Source organism: Actinia tenebrosa, unplaced genomic scaffold (assembly GCF_029948245.1).
Source record: "Actinia tenebrosa isolate PJP-AT-01 unplaced genomic scaffold, QUT_ActTen_1.0 PGA_scaffold16__25_contigs__length_10494907, whole genome shotgun sequence".
NCBI classification, from domain to species: domain Eukaryota; kingdom Metazoa; phylum Cnidaria; class Anthozoa; order Actiniaria; family Actiniidae; genus Actinia; species Actinia tenebrosa.
The window spans coordinates 307,077-322,867 of record NW_028292576.1 but is presented as its reverse complement, the minus strand read 5'-3'; the positions used below and the strand labels follow the sequence as shown (position 1 = coordinate 322,867).

Genomic DNA, 15,791 nt, shown 5'->3' with positions numbered 1-15,791 from the left:
GTATGAAAAACGTATCTGAAAGACTCCTTATCTGGAAGATGACACTGAGATAATTGATGTATTAACCTATATCATGACCAAAGTTGCGTACGTAATATCTAATAGCGCAGAGCGCTGATTCTAAAAATAGCTTGAAGATTCGGACAAACATTGCATTCTGTTTAACCGCTACGAGGATTATACGAACCGATTTTATTATTTTTACTTAAAGTTACAATAATAACCCATGTAAACTAAGATCAAATGCGGTCGGCTGTGAAAATTATCTGCTGAAAGTAAACTTGTAAGTTTGTTTGTCCGAATTTCGCCTTTGTCTTCGTTTTTATGACGTCATGGCTGCGCTGCGCTATTAAAAAGTGCAAGCATTTAATTTGTGATCGCCAATTTTCAACGCCAAACTATTTCAAATAAGATATCGACAATAAAAATAGAAAATGAAAAAGGAGGAGGAAGAGAAGGAGGAGGAAGAGGAGAACGTAATTTCTAATCTATATTTCCTCTGACGTACTCATAGCTCAGCGGAAACGTGGACTCTTATATTTGATCCTCATCATCATCAGGTTCGAACTTGCTTCGAATTTGGTTGGCAGTAATAATGCACGATATGTCACTGCGGTCATATTGGTGGTACTTATAATAAAATATTAATTCTTAAATTAGCTTTCTTTACACCACCAATATATGGAGGCAATGTCTTTTTTCACATTTCATTCTTTTGGGAATGCTTGAAAACCATCGTTTATAATCCCGCCCCCATCCCATATCCCTTCACACACCACTGTTGCTGCTCATGCCAATGAATCTAACAAGTCAATAGTGTGATATAATTTATTTTATTTACATGTGTATTTGATAAAAACTCTTGATAGGCATGTTACACAAACAAGAGAGACAGGAGCCAAGAAACGTGTTAGCAGTTCCGGAGTTGCAGAACGTGTTGCATGAGGGAGGTGGGATGTTTGCTTATAATGAACGATGGAAAACGTTAGTTGTATCTTAATTTTCAGATTAGTTTCGGTTCTTGAAGCATAATATGTCAACTGACTAATGAAGGGTCCCTCAAAACAGACCCATAATGCAACGCATTTCTACAGATCCGGCAAATGGCTAACAAGATTACCTCCAGGGCCGGGTTGTTCAAAGCTGGATTAGTGCTAATCCAGGATTAACTCTATAGGTTAAGAGTTAACTCTATATATTAAGAGTTAACCCAGGATTAGCACTAATCGGGCTTTGAACAACTGGGCCCAGTACCAACTAACGTGCTTAACACAGGCACATCCACCAAACACGCATTAAATTTTTGTCCTTTTTCTGTAATTTCTACTGGTTTCGTATAAACAAACTATTACACTAATGCAAATAGTGCGTCCTCGTTGGCTAAGCTAAGAATGGTCTCTTATTGGATAACGTCTGTCGGTTTAGAGGTAAATAGCCTTATGACAGTATGACACGGTACCAAAAAATACTTTTTCAGAGGCATATACAGAACGATTTCAAGGGGGTTGACTATTACCTAGAAAGGAAACACAGTGTGCTTTTCAGATACTACCTTATTCTTTAAAATTTATCATTTTTCAACTGGGGGTTGCTATAGTTACCCAATTTACTTCCCTTCCCCTGGATCTTTCTTTTCATTTCTATAACGTTTTCTATGAAAGCGGCGTGTAATTCTTAGTTATTGGCCTCAATAAAGTTGCAAATTTACGCAGTTGTTGAGATAAGAGAGTGGTGACAAACATCTTTTCTTTCGGCCGACATTTCCATTTTCTTCCTCTATTACTTAACCAACCTCCTATAACCTAAATTTAACCAAGGCTGAGGCCTGGACGGTGAAAATAAATTATAAACAAGCGCCCACTTTGTCTGCTGTTTTACAATAGATTGATCCCAGAATTCCTTCACTTATTAAAGTCCCAGATTCTAATCTTCCCATCATAAGAACAACTGATTATTCTGGTGTCGTCAAAATGTATGCAGTTGACTGAATCTTTGCTGCCAGTCAGTGTCTGGATACACTTGCCCCTGCAGGAGAAACAATAATAGACTTATTAAACATATTATTATCACAGAGTATGTCAGAGTCCTAGATGCATCAATGTGGATAAAACATATCATGAGTATTGAAGCAATGAGAGCATTCGCCTCACACTAACGCATAACCCAAGACTCCCCAACTCATATTAAAGTGGAAATAATATATGAATTTAAGTAGATGTTCTTGTAACTTTATTCTCCTTGCCATGTTTTGAGGGGCGTTTTTAGGGGTCAGGGCGGCATTCCTTACTTTACCCTGAAAACTCAACAGCTTTAAAATGGATGACAAAACGCTCCGACTTATGGGGTTGCTATTCGTACCAAATGCACTCGATACAGAAAGCCTTACAGCCACGTAATTATGTAACCAAATTGGATAATTATTCTATTCAAGCTTAGCTTTTTCACCATAATTTCCATTCCGTGATAACATACTTACTCTTCTATATCCCAGTACTTAATCTTAGAGTCTTTTCCTGCGCTAACAATCAATCCACTTTCTTTCTTCCCGTTTACCATTAAAAACCGCAGTCGTATGGATTCGATCCTGGTGAACAAGCAAAATAAAATATTTCTCCATTTCTCCAAAATAAGCCGCAGACATGCACGTTGCACATCTTTGCCTTTGGAAACATGTCTAAGTACAGAGCTGAGAACTGAGAACTTCCTGTAATCAATCGATTGAATGTAAGGTATGCTGCTACAGTAGTAGTCCACGAACAAGATAATACCGGTCAATGGAAAGCGGATAAAAACAACAGCAGCAACAACAACAGCTTACTAGTTACAACAACTACAAAAGCATCAGCGACGACAACAACAAGAGCAACGACTACACCGAATGACATGATTGCGTTACGAATTTTACTTAATGCAAGAAGGAAATTAGAAGAAGCAATTTTCAAGGATGAAGTATTGCGCTGAAGTACGTTAATAATATTTCAAACACTCATTAATAATTCATAGGCTTATGGTCCAATTGGAGCCACCATACACGTCACGTGCATGAACCTTTATACCCGATAAAGTCCTCTTCATTAGTATTCAAGTGATTTTATATAAAGACACATGTGTCTTTATATAAAGACACATGTGATCTTTATATAAAGACCACTCGAATACTGAGGATGACTTCATCGGGATGAAGTATGCATCCAAGTTTAGATGAAGATATAGAGCTTCATCAAGGCCATAGTCCATAACGTGCCTGTCTTTGCCTTGGCACGCAATATCCAACGTGTGGGAGCTTCTATTGAATCTGGTTGCGCATGCCCGTGACGTCAAATCTCTATCGAAGTATAAAAATCCATGTTCGTGACGTGTATGGTGGCTCCAGTTGAACCAAAATCTTATAAATTGTTCATGAGTGTTTTAAGCAGTTCAAAAAACTCGTAGATCGTGTTTTATCAGGTATAAAAGCACTCGGCTACGCCTCGTGCTTTTATACCTGATAAAACACTCCTACTCGTTTTTTAAACACTACAAACAATTAAATAATTATTCTAACCTCCCCTTATGGCCTTTAAGCTCCTGCAGACAAGAGCCTGTTGTCAGATTCCATAACGAGATAATATGACCTGTGGCCACAGCTAAATGTCCCTAGAAAGAAAAAAGCAAGTAGTATTAAATAGTCTAGCCTAGGAGGATTTTACACTTTCTAGGAGTTAGAAAGAATCAATTACGTACAAACGGGAAATTGAACGATACATCTATATCTACTACAATGTTACACCCCTAGACTCAGGCCCCGTCCACACTATGCCGGATAAATTTGAATCCGAATTTTTATTTATTCGGTTAGGCCTACCGTCCACACTAGTCCGGGCGAATCCGGAACAATTCTTCACCGAAAACGATTTTTTGACTAGTGTGGACGCGAAACATTTTATCCGTTTTCATGTGAGGACGGAAAACTTTTTTTTCGGTTTCGGTGTGAAAGTTGCGGATTCAAATTTACCCGGCATAGTGTGGACGGGGCCTCGGAAAGTATCGAGGTTTAGTAGAGTTCCTGCAAAGGGGAAGTAAGATTGCAGAGAAGTGAAAAGTTCTGAGGCCTAGCATGAAATCGATTATGCTGTTTATTTTAGAGATTACCTGATCAAAACTGACTGCTGTGACTGCAGACGCACACGAGTGACCAGCGTGTACTATTCCAACGCATGCTCCAGACGCAACATCCCAAATACGGACAGTCTATCGTATTGATAAAATAAGACATTATAAAAAATACTTATAGCGTTTGACATATTGAATGAATAAACAGGTGAAGCTTTTTCACTATATACCCTGTCAGCTGAGCCAGTAAAGGCTGTTTTTGCTTGATCATCTAGATCCACACAGAATACAGAACACGTGTGTCCAAATAAGGTACAAAGCTGTTTACACTGACGGATATTCCATAACTTTGCCTAAAATAAACAACAACAAAATCAAAATCATTAGTTCATGGTCCAACAACTTTTTGAAACTCTTCCACTAATGATCACGAGAGGGAACACATTGCTGTGGGCGGGGACAAAATAGCCATCATCTTAAAAATATGTCCCTTAAAAAGCAGTCCAACAATGCATTGCAATGCCAACTCGACCCGGTTTTTCCCTCAAAATTGGAATTGCTAATCTGCAAAAGTGAAGAAGTACCGTTATTCTTGCTATTCAAACAACTGGAAATGCAATTCTTCCGTGCAGAGAGTTGCAGCGAGAGGGGGATGATAGGGAAATGGAAGTTGGAGGCATCACCCTCCCTCCTCCCCCCTGTAGCACTTGTATGTATGAACGTTTCGGTGGAGTGGCTTTATGCCTGGATAGACATGATACAGATACCGTTACTTACATTTTTTTGGTCACCCAGGAAATCCAAAACTTTAGAAGTCGGGTCGATGGTAAACTGAATAAAATGCCTAGACTCAGATATTGCAACTTACTGTTTTATCTCCCGAACCACTGATAAGAATATCTTTTTTCCTTTCTATTGCCCACACAGGTGCCTCGTGACCTAGAAGAATCCTTGAGCAAATAGCTGTACGAAGGTTCCATACCTAAGCAAATCAAAGGTAATTTTAAAATCCTGTACAATAGGGAATGAGAGGGTAGTTTTCTTCATAGTAAGGAAAAAGCTGATACTATAAAACATCTCAGAAGTGCCAGTTTTCATGATATGTTTTGGTAATGATGAAAAGGTAAATTATACACCGTGAAAAGATGAATCATTAGACTTTTTACTCCGACGAAGGACTAGCGTCCGAAACGTCAGTAAGTTTTTTCATCTTTTCACGGTGTATAATTTACCTTTTCATCATTATTGTTTCATCAGAAACACCGACGCAGCTCACACTAGTTTTTAGCTAGTTATATCATGATATGTTTTGGACTGGTATTGCGGAGCACAATGCAGCCAACCAGTTTACAATCGTGAGTAGATCAGACCATCATAACGGGCTCAATCATTAGACTTTTTTATAATAACGCATATTCGGTGTAATTCCATGATCATGATGATATGATGACCAACAAAATTTTTTATAACATCAATGTGTAAAACCGGAAATTCATCAAGGAGGTAAAGAATCGATAAAATAATTTCGGTACGGGAGTGTTACGCGATGTTTTGCACGAAAAATAGACTATATATACTTACTCTTATGCTTTTGTCATATGAAGCGCTGATTAGTATTGTTGTGGAGAGAAATCGCAGGCTCCAAACTCCTCTCTGTCACACACACACATAGACAACATATTATTAGTTAAATTATTATTGAACAACTAGTTAAGGGGTAAGTCCCCCAACCAAATATCTTATCCCGGCCCGGAGGATAAAACAAATCTGAGCAACAAAAAACATAATGCGCAGCTTTGAGAAAATAATCTGCATGTGAGCTTATATTCCATAAAATACATTTGTTACATCACAAACAAAATTTACTGTTTTCTTTCGCGAAAACGATGAGGATCCACTTATTATTTTGTCCCGGATTTTAATTTGCTTGGGTTATGTCTGGCCGCTATAGTTGCTTTATCTGTTACATAAAGTTTCTCATTTGTAGCAACAAACTAAATGGATTTATAAATCTTACCGTGTGTCCATTTAAAGTCATTAATAAGTTGCCTGAACTGGAATCCCAGATTCTAAAATAAACAAATGAATAAAACAATTACAAAGCAAGGACTCTATCCTTGGAAGACCGGGGCAGGTCTGCATAATTCTGTTTTATGTGCAAAGTGGTACACTAAACTGCGATTTTCGATATTCTGCGAACCTTTTACGTTTTTGACTGGCGGCAGTAAAAAAAAAAAAAAAAAAAAAAAAAAAAAAAAATTTCACAACAAGCCGTTGAAATATCTGAGTTCGCAGAATTTCGAAAACCGCAGTAATGCAATCTGCATTGGCTCCTACACAAACCACTTACTTTATACTTTTGTCAAGGCTTCCACTTGCGATCTTGTCACAATACTGGCAAACAGACAACACACTGAAAAAAACAATTGAAATGACACTCAAATGTCAATGAGCAAAATCTAAGAAAATCAGGTTTGAGCTAAGGAAGGGAGAGAGGTGTTGCATTAGGCCCGTGTTTTCAAAAAACGTTGTCATCGCCAAAGGCGATAGGCAATAGGTTAAAAGCGATAGGGGATAGGTCATTCCAAGATCCAAGAATAGCTGGGATGGCCTGTGTCTCTGCTTCTTATTCTCGTCAAGAACATGGACCTTCGTGTTGAGACTGATTTGATGTTCATTGTATTCCTAAAAAAAATCCATGTCGGAATGACCTATTGCCTATCGCCCTTGGCGATGACAACGTTTTTTGAAATAGGTGTATAACTCTCTTTCAGTAATAAATATATCACCAACAAAAGTATCTCAGCTCTGATTCTTGCTGAAGATCATTAAGGAATATTCTTTTACATTAATAATTAATTAATGATTAAATATCATTATTCTTTAAAAAAGTAAACAAAGCAAAACAAAGAAAAGTAACATATATAAAAAAATAAAATAACCAAAACAAAACAAAACAAACAAACAAAACCTAGGCCAGGATATTTTGATATTCCGCTATTAAGCAAATCAGAATTCTATTGCATTTTACAGAAGCCTAAAATAGTTTTTAATTCACTTGTTATTTCATTATTCTTTAAAAAAGTAAACAAAGCAAAACAAAGAAAAGTAACATATATAAAAAAATAAAATAACCAAAACAAAACAAAACAAACAAACAAAACCTAGGCCAGGATATTTTGATATTCCGCTATTAAGCAAATCAGAATTCTATTGCATTTTACAGAAGCCTAAAATAGTTTTTAATTCACTTGTTATTTCCAGAAAACCAAAGTCTTAAGTTTAATAAATAATACGAACACATGTTCAGTTATTCAATATCTGAAATATTTATATAAAAAACGTTATGTTGAATTTGTGTGTTATAAAATATATATCACATAACCCCTCGCTTCAGGCCGATAACCCTGCCACAAAGAACCACACATAACCCACTCACTTCTTCGAGTGTCCTGTCATGTCTGTCACTCTGCACTCTCCGTTGGCCCAGTTTCGTTTTAGATTCAAGTTGTCTTTAAATATATCTTTCCAGATGGTTGGCACTCGAAGAGGAATTCCTGTTCGTAAGAAAGAAGTTGAATGTACCTAAACCACTGCGTGTAATGTTTTGCCCGGAAAAATTAATACTTGTGACCGTCATAAAATAAAAAAATTAAAAATAATGACCGGTTATGTGACGCCACATCTTTTGTCTATCCGTCTCAATGGAAGGGATATACACCACCTATACCAACTTGATCTTACATCATTTTGTATAGAGAACTTATTGAATTCAGTGTTAATACAGTGCCGCGGGAACTATATTGTCGATGAAATCAAAGCCGTTTTTAGCCCTGGTTATATTGTCGTATGTATTGTTTGCATGTAAAAAGCATGTCTATCGCTCTTTCTTGCCTCTTTGGCTTAGGCGTATGAATAACCAAAAAAATAACAACAGCAAGAACAAAAACAAAAAAAGAGAAAGAATGAAAGAAAAAGAAAGAAATAATCAAAATAGATTATTATTTCTTACCAACATGTATTCTCTTGCATTTTGCTTGCCATAGTTCATCTCTGGACGCCATGCGACGCCATGTTTTACTGACCTTATGGGAAACAGAAAGTATAACCGACTTAGTAATGAATATTTTTCACTGCATCGAGAATAAAGTCAACTGGCAAAACCTCCAGTGCAATATTTCCGTATACACATATTTCAGCACGCGGTGTAGCCTGCAGAGCAGGCGTTCTTGTGATGGGTTTGAGGAAGAAACAATTCTCGCTCGATCCAAATTTCCAAATTTCCCCAAAACCCTATTTTTTCCCCAAACCAACAAGAACAGTCTGCTTTGCAGGCTACAAGCGTTGGCACATCACTTTTAGACGGTTTTCAAGTTCAATTCAAGATTACATAAATAAAGCTGTCGCCTTTGATTATGGTATTTTCTTCTATTCACCTGTGCAGCGATAAGGAGATCTTGAGAAGACAACAAGGAAAGGATTCTTAAGGCCAAATGCTCTGGTAATAAGGAGATAAAGTCCCTATACTGACGAACCTAGAAGCATTAACACACACAGCATTAGACAAATCGACCTCCCCTCCCAAATACCTTGAACGGTTTTCCAAAAGAGTAATAATTTAATTTATCAATTCATAGTGCGAAAATATCAATAAAAGGAATTTTCAAATGCGCATAACAATAAGTCTAAAAATGAATAAAAGCATAATAATCTATAAAAATAAAAATAAAAAGTCCCTAACAGTGTTAGTTTAGTAGACTGGAGGGAGGTTGGACCATCTAAGTGTACATGGGAAGTGGTGTTCCATTGAACATACGCGACCTGTCTTTAAGACAAAAAGCTGAAAAGATTCTTACCGCCAGAAGTCCAGACAATAGATACAATTCAGCAGGCTCTAACACACGTAAAAACAGCTGAAGGAATTGATTACGTTGCCAACCTAATGAAAGATCGATTTAACTTTATGTTAGCTTATAATTGTATGTTGGTTTTAAAGCTAATAAATGATTAATAACGTTTGTTGGGATGATATTGGATATATATTTGATTGATTGAATAGACGGGCGGAGGGACGGATGGACAGACAGACGGGTGGGTGGATATGAATGGATAGAATGCTGGATGGATGAATAAATTGATTGATTTTATAATTTCAAAAAACATTGTCGGTCGGAGATCTGAAATCTGATACCGCGAATAGAATTGTGGGGACTAAGACTTTTCCCGTAAAAAAAAAAAAAAAAACACTTGGTCGGACAACTCGTTAGCGCAGGTCATCGCTCAAAGTAGGTATATTTATAATGTTATATAACTTGTTGCGAACTTAAAATCACAAAACAATTACCAGCTTTCGATCCATAATTCACTTCGGTCTCAGATTTCAGGTTTTCGACCGACAACGTTTTTGAAATAGTTGTATATTAAAACATGATGTTAGGATCACTAACTGTTCCATTTTTCTTCAAACCACTGCACAGCACATTGTGCATTTTCAGGAAGGGAACCGAGCCGTAGAACATGGTTGCCATGGTCACTCGATGATCGAACCTGCCACAAAGACCAATACATAGGCGTCAGCTATTTTTTATTATAATAATTATAAAGCTTTTTCATGTTTCTGTTATTGGTAAGTCACTGAGTTTTGGCTTTTAGTGCACCATTGTCAAATTCAATTATTTTAACATCCATTTGGTAATACTCCTTTGATCTAAATGCTCACGGTTCTAGTGTGCGATTTGTTAAAATGCTCGACACTGGGTGTTCGTAGTGACTATTTCCATAAACAAATACCTTGTTTAGCATACATGGAAACAGACAGTACATTAATTTCTGCGATTTGACTCTTACTTTTGGAAACATCTATTTGAGGAGAAAGGCCATGAGTACTTTTCCATAAGTGGTGGGAGCCATGTATCTAACTCCACCCCTTCCATTCAAATCGGATCCCGTAAGACAACGATATTTGAGGAGAAAGGCCATGAGTACTTTTCCATAAGTGGTGGGAGCCATGTATCTAACTCCACCCCTTCCATTCAAATCGGATCCCGTAAGACAACGATACTTTTGAACATATTAACAACGAATATCTAATAAAAAGGGGACGTCAACGAAATCGTGGCCATACTTCCTTCTTCCCTCCATTCCTTCTTTTCATTCTACCACCTTCCATGTGCTGCCCCCCCCCCCCCCCCAACCCCATTTCCTAGTGCTCTTGTTCGCTGCCAACCCATACCCCCGTCACATGACACCAACAAATGATCTCAAGCTAGTGGCTTACGTGTCTGTTCGCCTTGTGGTACTTTCTGCCGATAGGGACTTGCATACTGGGACACGATTTAGATTTATAGATCCGCCTCCTGTATAAACAAGGATATAAATGTCAACAATATCGCTATAACAGATTGCACCATTTCGTGCGTATGATTGGGAAGCACTGTATCAAGGATATAATGAAATTCGCTAGGCGATTAAAAAAATGACACCCTTATGCTTACTTTATCATCCCATGTAAATATTTGCAAAATTTTGATTTCTCAGACACCATAACCCCCCTCCCCCCCTCCGTTCATTCAACAGTGCTCTTGGGAGGGGTTTGAAAGAGAAGAGTATCCGGGTTGTCCGGATCTCAGATCTCGGGTTGTTCAGATCTCTATTATAAGGATGGAGTATATAAAACAGAGAAAGGATAGACTGCTAGTAATAGTTCAACCACATACCATGTATTACTATCATCAGCTGTTTTCTCATGGGTTCTATTGTCAACAACAGCCTTATATTCATCTTGCATGTGTCTCCTTACGGCATACTGAGATGATGATTTGGCCAAGGAAGGAGGGGCTGACCTGGAGTATGATGATCTACAAGACAGCCTAGACAATGGCGTAGGACTAGGTGTTTGTATACCGGGGAGACGAACACCATAGTAGGTGGAAAGACACTTCCAGGAGCCTTTGGCCTCTAGAGGTCTCTCCGGTGACCTTTTATAACAAGAAAAATATTAGTAGTTTTCTTGATGCTTCTTGTTTTACATATGAAACAGGTCAGTTTACAGTAGAATCTTTAATGGACGAATTGGAAAATACATAAATGTCAAGTATGATGCAAATTCTGGTGTGTTTTTTTTACTTCTTTTTTTTCCTCTCTTTTTCTCTCTGTTAGTATAGTTTCTGTTGAAATATGGCTTTATTCTTGTGGTCATAAATATAAAAATATTTAAAATTGAATTAAATATTAACAAATTTCAGTTCAAACTTAATGTGAAATTAGATGGATGGATGTGGGAGGGGAGACTGAAAGAGGAGTGCAATAATGTAAAAAAAATAGTTGGGAGCAGAAGGATCGATGATAGACAAACAACTGGGAGGAATAGATCTATAGATGGATGGAATTGCCCTATTCAAATATGACGTCACTGCTTGTTCACGTGGGAGGGTAGAATCGCCAAATCCAATAGAAAATTCAACAAAATTTGCTCCTAGCGAAACAGTTTAATCTAAAATGGCCTGGTTTTCAGGTATATTATATGTGTTAATATGTACTAAAAAATATTCTGAGCATTTGCTGGCTATTTTACTTCTCTTTGTGGATTGATACGGGTTTTAGAACAATTTTTGGTGAATTTGCATTGATTTGACCCCCTCCGATGACCATGATCCTTTGCGTTTAAACAATAGATTGTTTTGATGTGATGTCATAGTGAAATTAGGGCAATTAGATGGATAAATGGTAATGGATGGATAAATGGTAATGGATGGATGGATGGATGGATGGATGGATGGATGGATGGATGGATGGATGGATGGATGGATGGATGGATGGATGGATGGATGGATGGATGGATGGAAGGATGGATGGATGCATCGCAAACAGATAAATGTAATAGTTAAATTATTGGCACAAGCTTGTGAATTAGTTACAAAGTCAGTTAAATATGTCAATAAATACTTACTGAGGGTGTTTGAGTAGCCTGGACGGACAAGTTGGTATTGATGGGGTCTTAACTATTGGTAAAACAGATTCTGCAGACCACTGCCTCACTTCATCCTGATTACATATTTATAAATTGTTAATAAAAAATATATACATTTTTTTGGTTACAAAAAAATAGAATGACGTCGTCAAAATGAAATATTAACTTGATCAAATTCATTTGTGTTTATACCTCATCGTGTAGAATTGTACTGTTAAGGCGATGAAGCTTCCATGTCTATAAAATAAAAAAGAACATTAAAAAAAACAACAACAAAAACAAGTATACTCTTGCAGCCTCATGAATATACCTTGGAGATTTTTCAAGCACAATGTAACATTATACACATTTTGTAATATTTGTTAAAATGTTCTGTATTGTGGTTAAAGTTGCAACTTTGGAATGTGCGATTGTAACCATATTTTTCCAGAATATGATTTCCTGCCTTTACGAACAACATCTGCCCTATATCACATGATGCTTTCATGAATATATTATATCTCTTGCTTGGAGCTCTTTGCAAACTTGAAATAACTTTATTAATTGTCAGTTGTAACATCTTTCTATAGCCTACCCTGTATCTTGGTTTGCCTAGTTTCTTATGAACCTCTCTGCATATTGGTATTGATACTGGGTTGAATGAGCTTCTTGGAAAAGCATTTAGTGAGCTGTACATAAAATCCCTGTGTAGTGTTGGTTCCACAACCTGTCAAATAATATGAATGATATGAGATACTAATACATACCAGATATCAACAAATTCCTACTAATTAGAATTAATTAAAGTATCCCTTGAATATATATATATATTGTGACAAACATTCATTTGGTGAAACAAATGTGTTTACCACTCCTGAATGGATGGCTTAATGCCTAACAGGCCTTGCAACCCAATTGATAAGGCAGCCGGTAGATCAAATTAGAATTTAGAAGTTGATTTTTGTGGAGGGATTAAAAAACCTTGCAGCACAGGAGAGAACCAACAAACAACTCTACTCACATATGACACCAAGACCAGCAGGGCTCAAACTCGGGTCGCATTGGTGAGAGGCGGCACATTAGCAGTGCATGCCACCTGTGCTTCCCACACAGTGCCATTTCTTAAAGTATCTAAGGCAACTGCCAGTCAATAAATATCTGTGAGGATGGCACATTATTCTAAAGCTGGATTTACTACGTTTACATTTTTACCACTGCTTTTATTGCTACAAGCTGATTGAGACAATGTACAATCGGCACATAAAAATTGGGCAATAGACTACCATCGTAGACTACATAGCAATGAAAACAGTATACTAAGTAATGTCTTACACAAAAGTACACCAATTAATTCATATTAATGCTTAAATCCATGTTACAGAAATTCATGGTAGATTGTAGTAGCTTAGTAACCTTATTGTAGTTTAGTTTATTTGTTTGTTTATTTATTTTCAGCACATATTAATGGTGCAAAAAAATACATCAAGGTACACAAAATCTGACACAAGAGATCTGACCAGTGTAGATGCATACGAGTGTGAACCCAAACCCCCAACCCCCCCCCCCCCACCCCCTTCCCAAATGCCAGAGGGACACTACACAGGCTAGAGTGTTAAGAATGTCATGTCACCTGCCTCTTATGAACCAATCACAAGAGGAGAAATCATTTCAACCAATTAGAATACTTTAAGAATCAGAATTGAAAAAATAAAACCTTTCACAAGAAATCAAAAGCATAATAAAAATAACATATATACTATCAATTTAACAACGATATTACTTACTGTCCAAAGAAATGATATTTGTTCACTGTCACATCTTGGTAGCAAAACCTCAATTATTTTAGATCTCTAAAAAAGTACATAAATACTGACATTAGTATATTTAACATCTGAAAATTTAATCTGGGTTTCAAAAAAACACAAAAATTGATATTTAAAAAAATATTCATATTAAGTCACTTTGAGATTTTTACAAACCCCTAATTTAAAACATAACATAATATTTTGTTCATATTGTACCTTTTTTCCCAAATCGTACACACAAAATCAATCGTTCATTCTGTTTATTGATAATCTTTTTTGGTATGAAATTTTCCACAGAAACTCGACAAGACATGTTCTTAATAATTAATTCTATATTTTAATGGCGTATGTTTTTGTATTGTTTACACAAAAAGATCATTTATGTTTTTTTTTGAGCCCTCGAGAGATAAGGTAATTGTTGCAAACACACTTGAAGCGGGTAGTTACATTTTATAAATGTCAAAAAAGACCGGATTCAGCATATTATTTTCTTTCTTGCTATCTAAAGAACACTTTTTGTATCTACTGTCATTGAGAGATAAAAGAACGGTGTGTTCAAATGTAAACAAAAAAAATTTGTATTAGCTTTTTACTTCAAATATAAATATCCTTCGCCCGCTAAATATTCAATCTTAAAAGAAATCAAAAACTTCATATTTGTAAACACAAATATCAAAAACCTATAAAATAAAGGACCTAATGTAAGGCAAAAAACATGAAAAATGGCTAACATATGCATGATGAATAGATAATTGATAATGTGTTCTAAAACGAGATTAACTAGAGCTCTCATTAAAATCAAGAATTATACAAATAATATGGTTAAATATTTTCGCTCGTCTTTTTAAACGAAAACACTAGTAAATTGTGTGAACGTAGTTGGATTTTTATTATATTTTATACGTTGCTCAAATTGTGCAGCTCGGCTCTCGTGTTACAAAGAATATTGTTCTGAAGCTTGTTAGTGTGCGTTTTATATAGCTGAATGAATCCGCTAAATACCAATAGCGATTATTATAATTTTGCTTGACTGCGATAATGTTGAAACTAGAATTTACCTCAACGTCTGTCCATGCGTCCAGCCATTGACAAAGATAGTCCAGTTGTTGTTCGAATTCAATGGTACTCATTGGCCTATGCCTGGCTATTGGTGAGCTAAAGAGCATCTTTGATCGGTTGTTACCTCAAGTCAATACCTTGGTGTCCATCCAAACAAATCATTTAGGTATCTTTAAAGTCAACTATGGTTGCTTTAAAGAAGATCTTTTAATGAAGATGTTAATCCATTTAGCCATTATCGCCTCATAATCGCGGCAGAAAAGTTTGGCTTTTGAAGTCCATTGCATGCAACCTTTTGTTTTGGCCTAGAAAGGCTTCTCGTTGGCAACGGACCGCGTCATGCTGCTAAATGGTATGAAGCATGACATACTTGTGATGTTCGTGACAGTAGGGTGCGTGACTGTCTGAATGTCAAGCGTTACTACAAGAGGGTCCTGAATAGATTACCCTCGGTTTATTTAAACTCATAACATATGTATGCATATAAAGAAAAATTAAGTAAAGAGCAAAAAGATAATAATATAATTATTGATACATAATGAATTACAAATGAATAAAAGTAAAAGTGAGAAAAAGTGTGTATACCACCAATCCCGTTTCACGGCCTTTTTTTAAGATCCTACTTCCCAGCGTGAAAATTTTTTGGCTTTCTTTCTTTCTTTCTTCCTTCCTTCCTTTTATCCATCCATCCATCCGTCCATCCATCCATCCTTTTCTTCCCATTTTTTTTTCAGTTTCTCAAGCTGTATTTTTAATTTCCCCCTCAAAAAAAAAAAAAAAAAAAAAAAAAAAAACTTCTTCCCCTCCACTTTATTATTCTTGTAACTTAGAATACTTTTCTTTTCCTTTTTCTTCATAATTGATAATCTTTAAATAGAGAATATCAG

At 36.4% G+C, this 15,791-nt stretch overlaps 1 protein-coding gene across 1 annotated transcript; it reads right to left on the bottom strand.

The window, feature by feature from the left end:
• Positions 1-814: 814 nt before the first annotated feature.
• On the bottom strand, positions 815-15,231 carry LOC116298707 (uncharacterized). Its single transcript, XM_089031301.1, has 21 exons — positions 14,904-15,231; positions 13,825-13,890; positions 12,636-12,767; positions 12,254-12,298; positions 12,041-12,135; positions 10,809-11,069; positions 10,370-10,448; positions 9,540-9,639; positions 8,949-9,031; positions 8,529-8,627; positions 8,105-8,177; positions 7,532-7,649; positions 6,443-6,505; positions 6,110-6,161; positions 5,674-5,745; positions 4,961-5,074; positions 4,323-4,445; positions 4,132-4,230; positions 3,545-3,636; positions 2,477-2,584; positions 815-2,025 (listed from the first exon to the last, which is right to left on the bottom strand). Exons 1-21 carry the CDS (start codon positions 15,009-15,011, stop codon positions 1,902-1,904), a joined length of 2,106 nt encoding a protein of 701 aa, XP_088887427.1. The 5' UTR covers positions 15,012-15,231; the 3' UTR covers positions 815-1,901.
• Positions 15,232-15,791: the final 560 nt, after the last annotated feature.

Bases quoted from the DNA above. Each gene is read 5' to 3' on its own strand.
- LOC116298707 (XM_089031301.1), bottom strand. From the start codon at position 15,011: ATGCTCTTTAGCTCACCAATAGCCAGGCATAGGCCAATGAGTACCATT. The intron at 6,162-6,442 runs GTAAGTGGTTTG...TGTTTATTTTAG, and splicing joins AGCCTTGACAAAAGTATAAA to AATCTGGGATTCCAGTTCAG. The intron at 2,585-3,544 runs GTTAGAATAATT...CTTGTTCACCAG, and splicing joins CTTAAAGGCCATAAGGGGAG to GATCGAATCCATACGACTGC.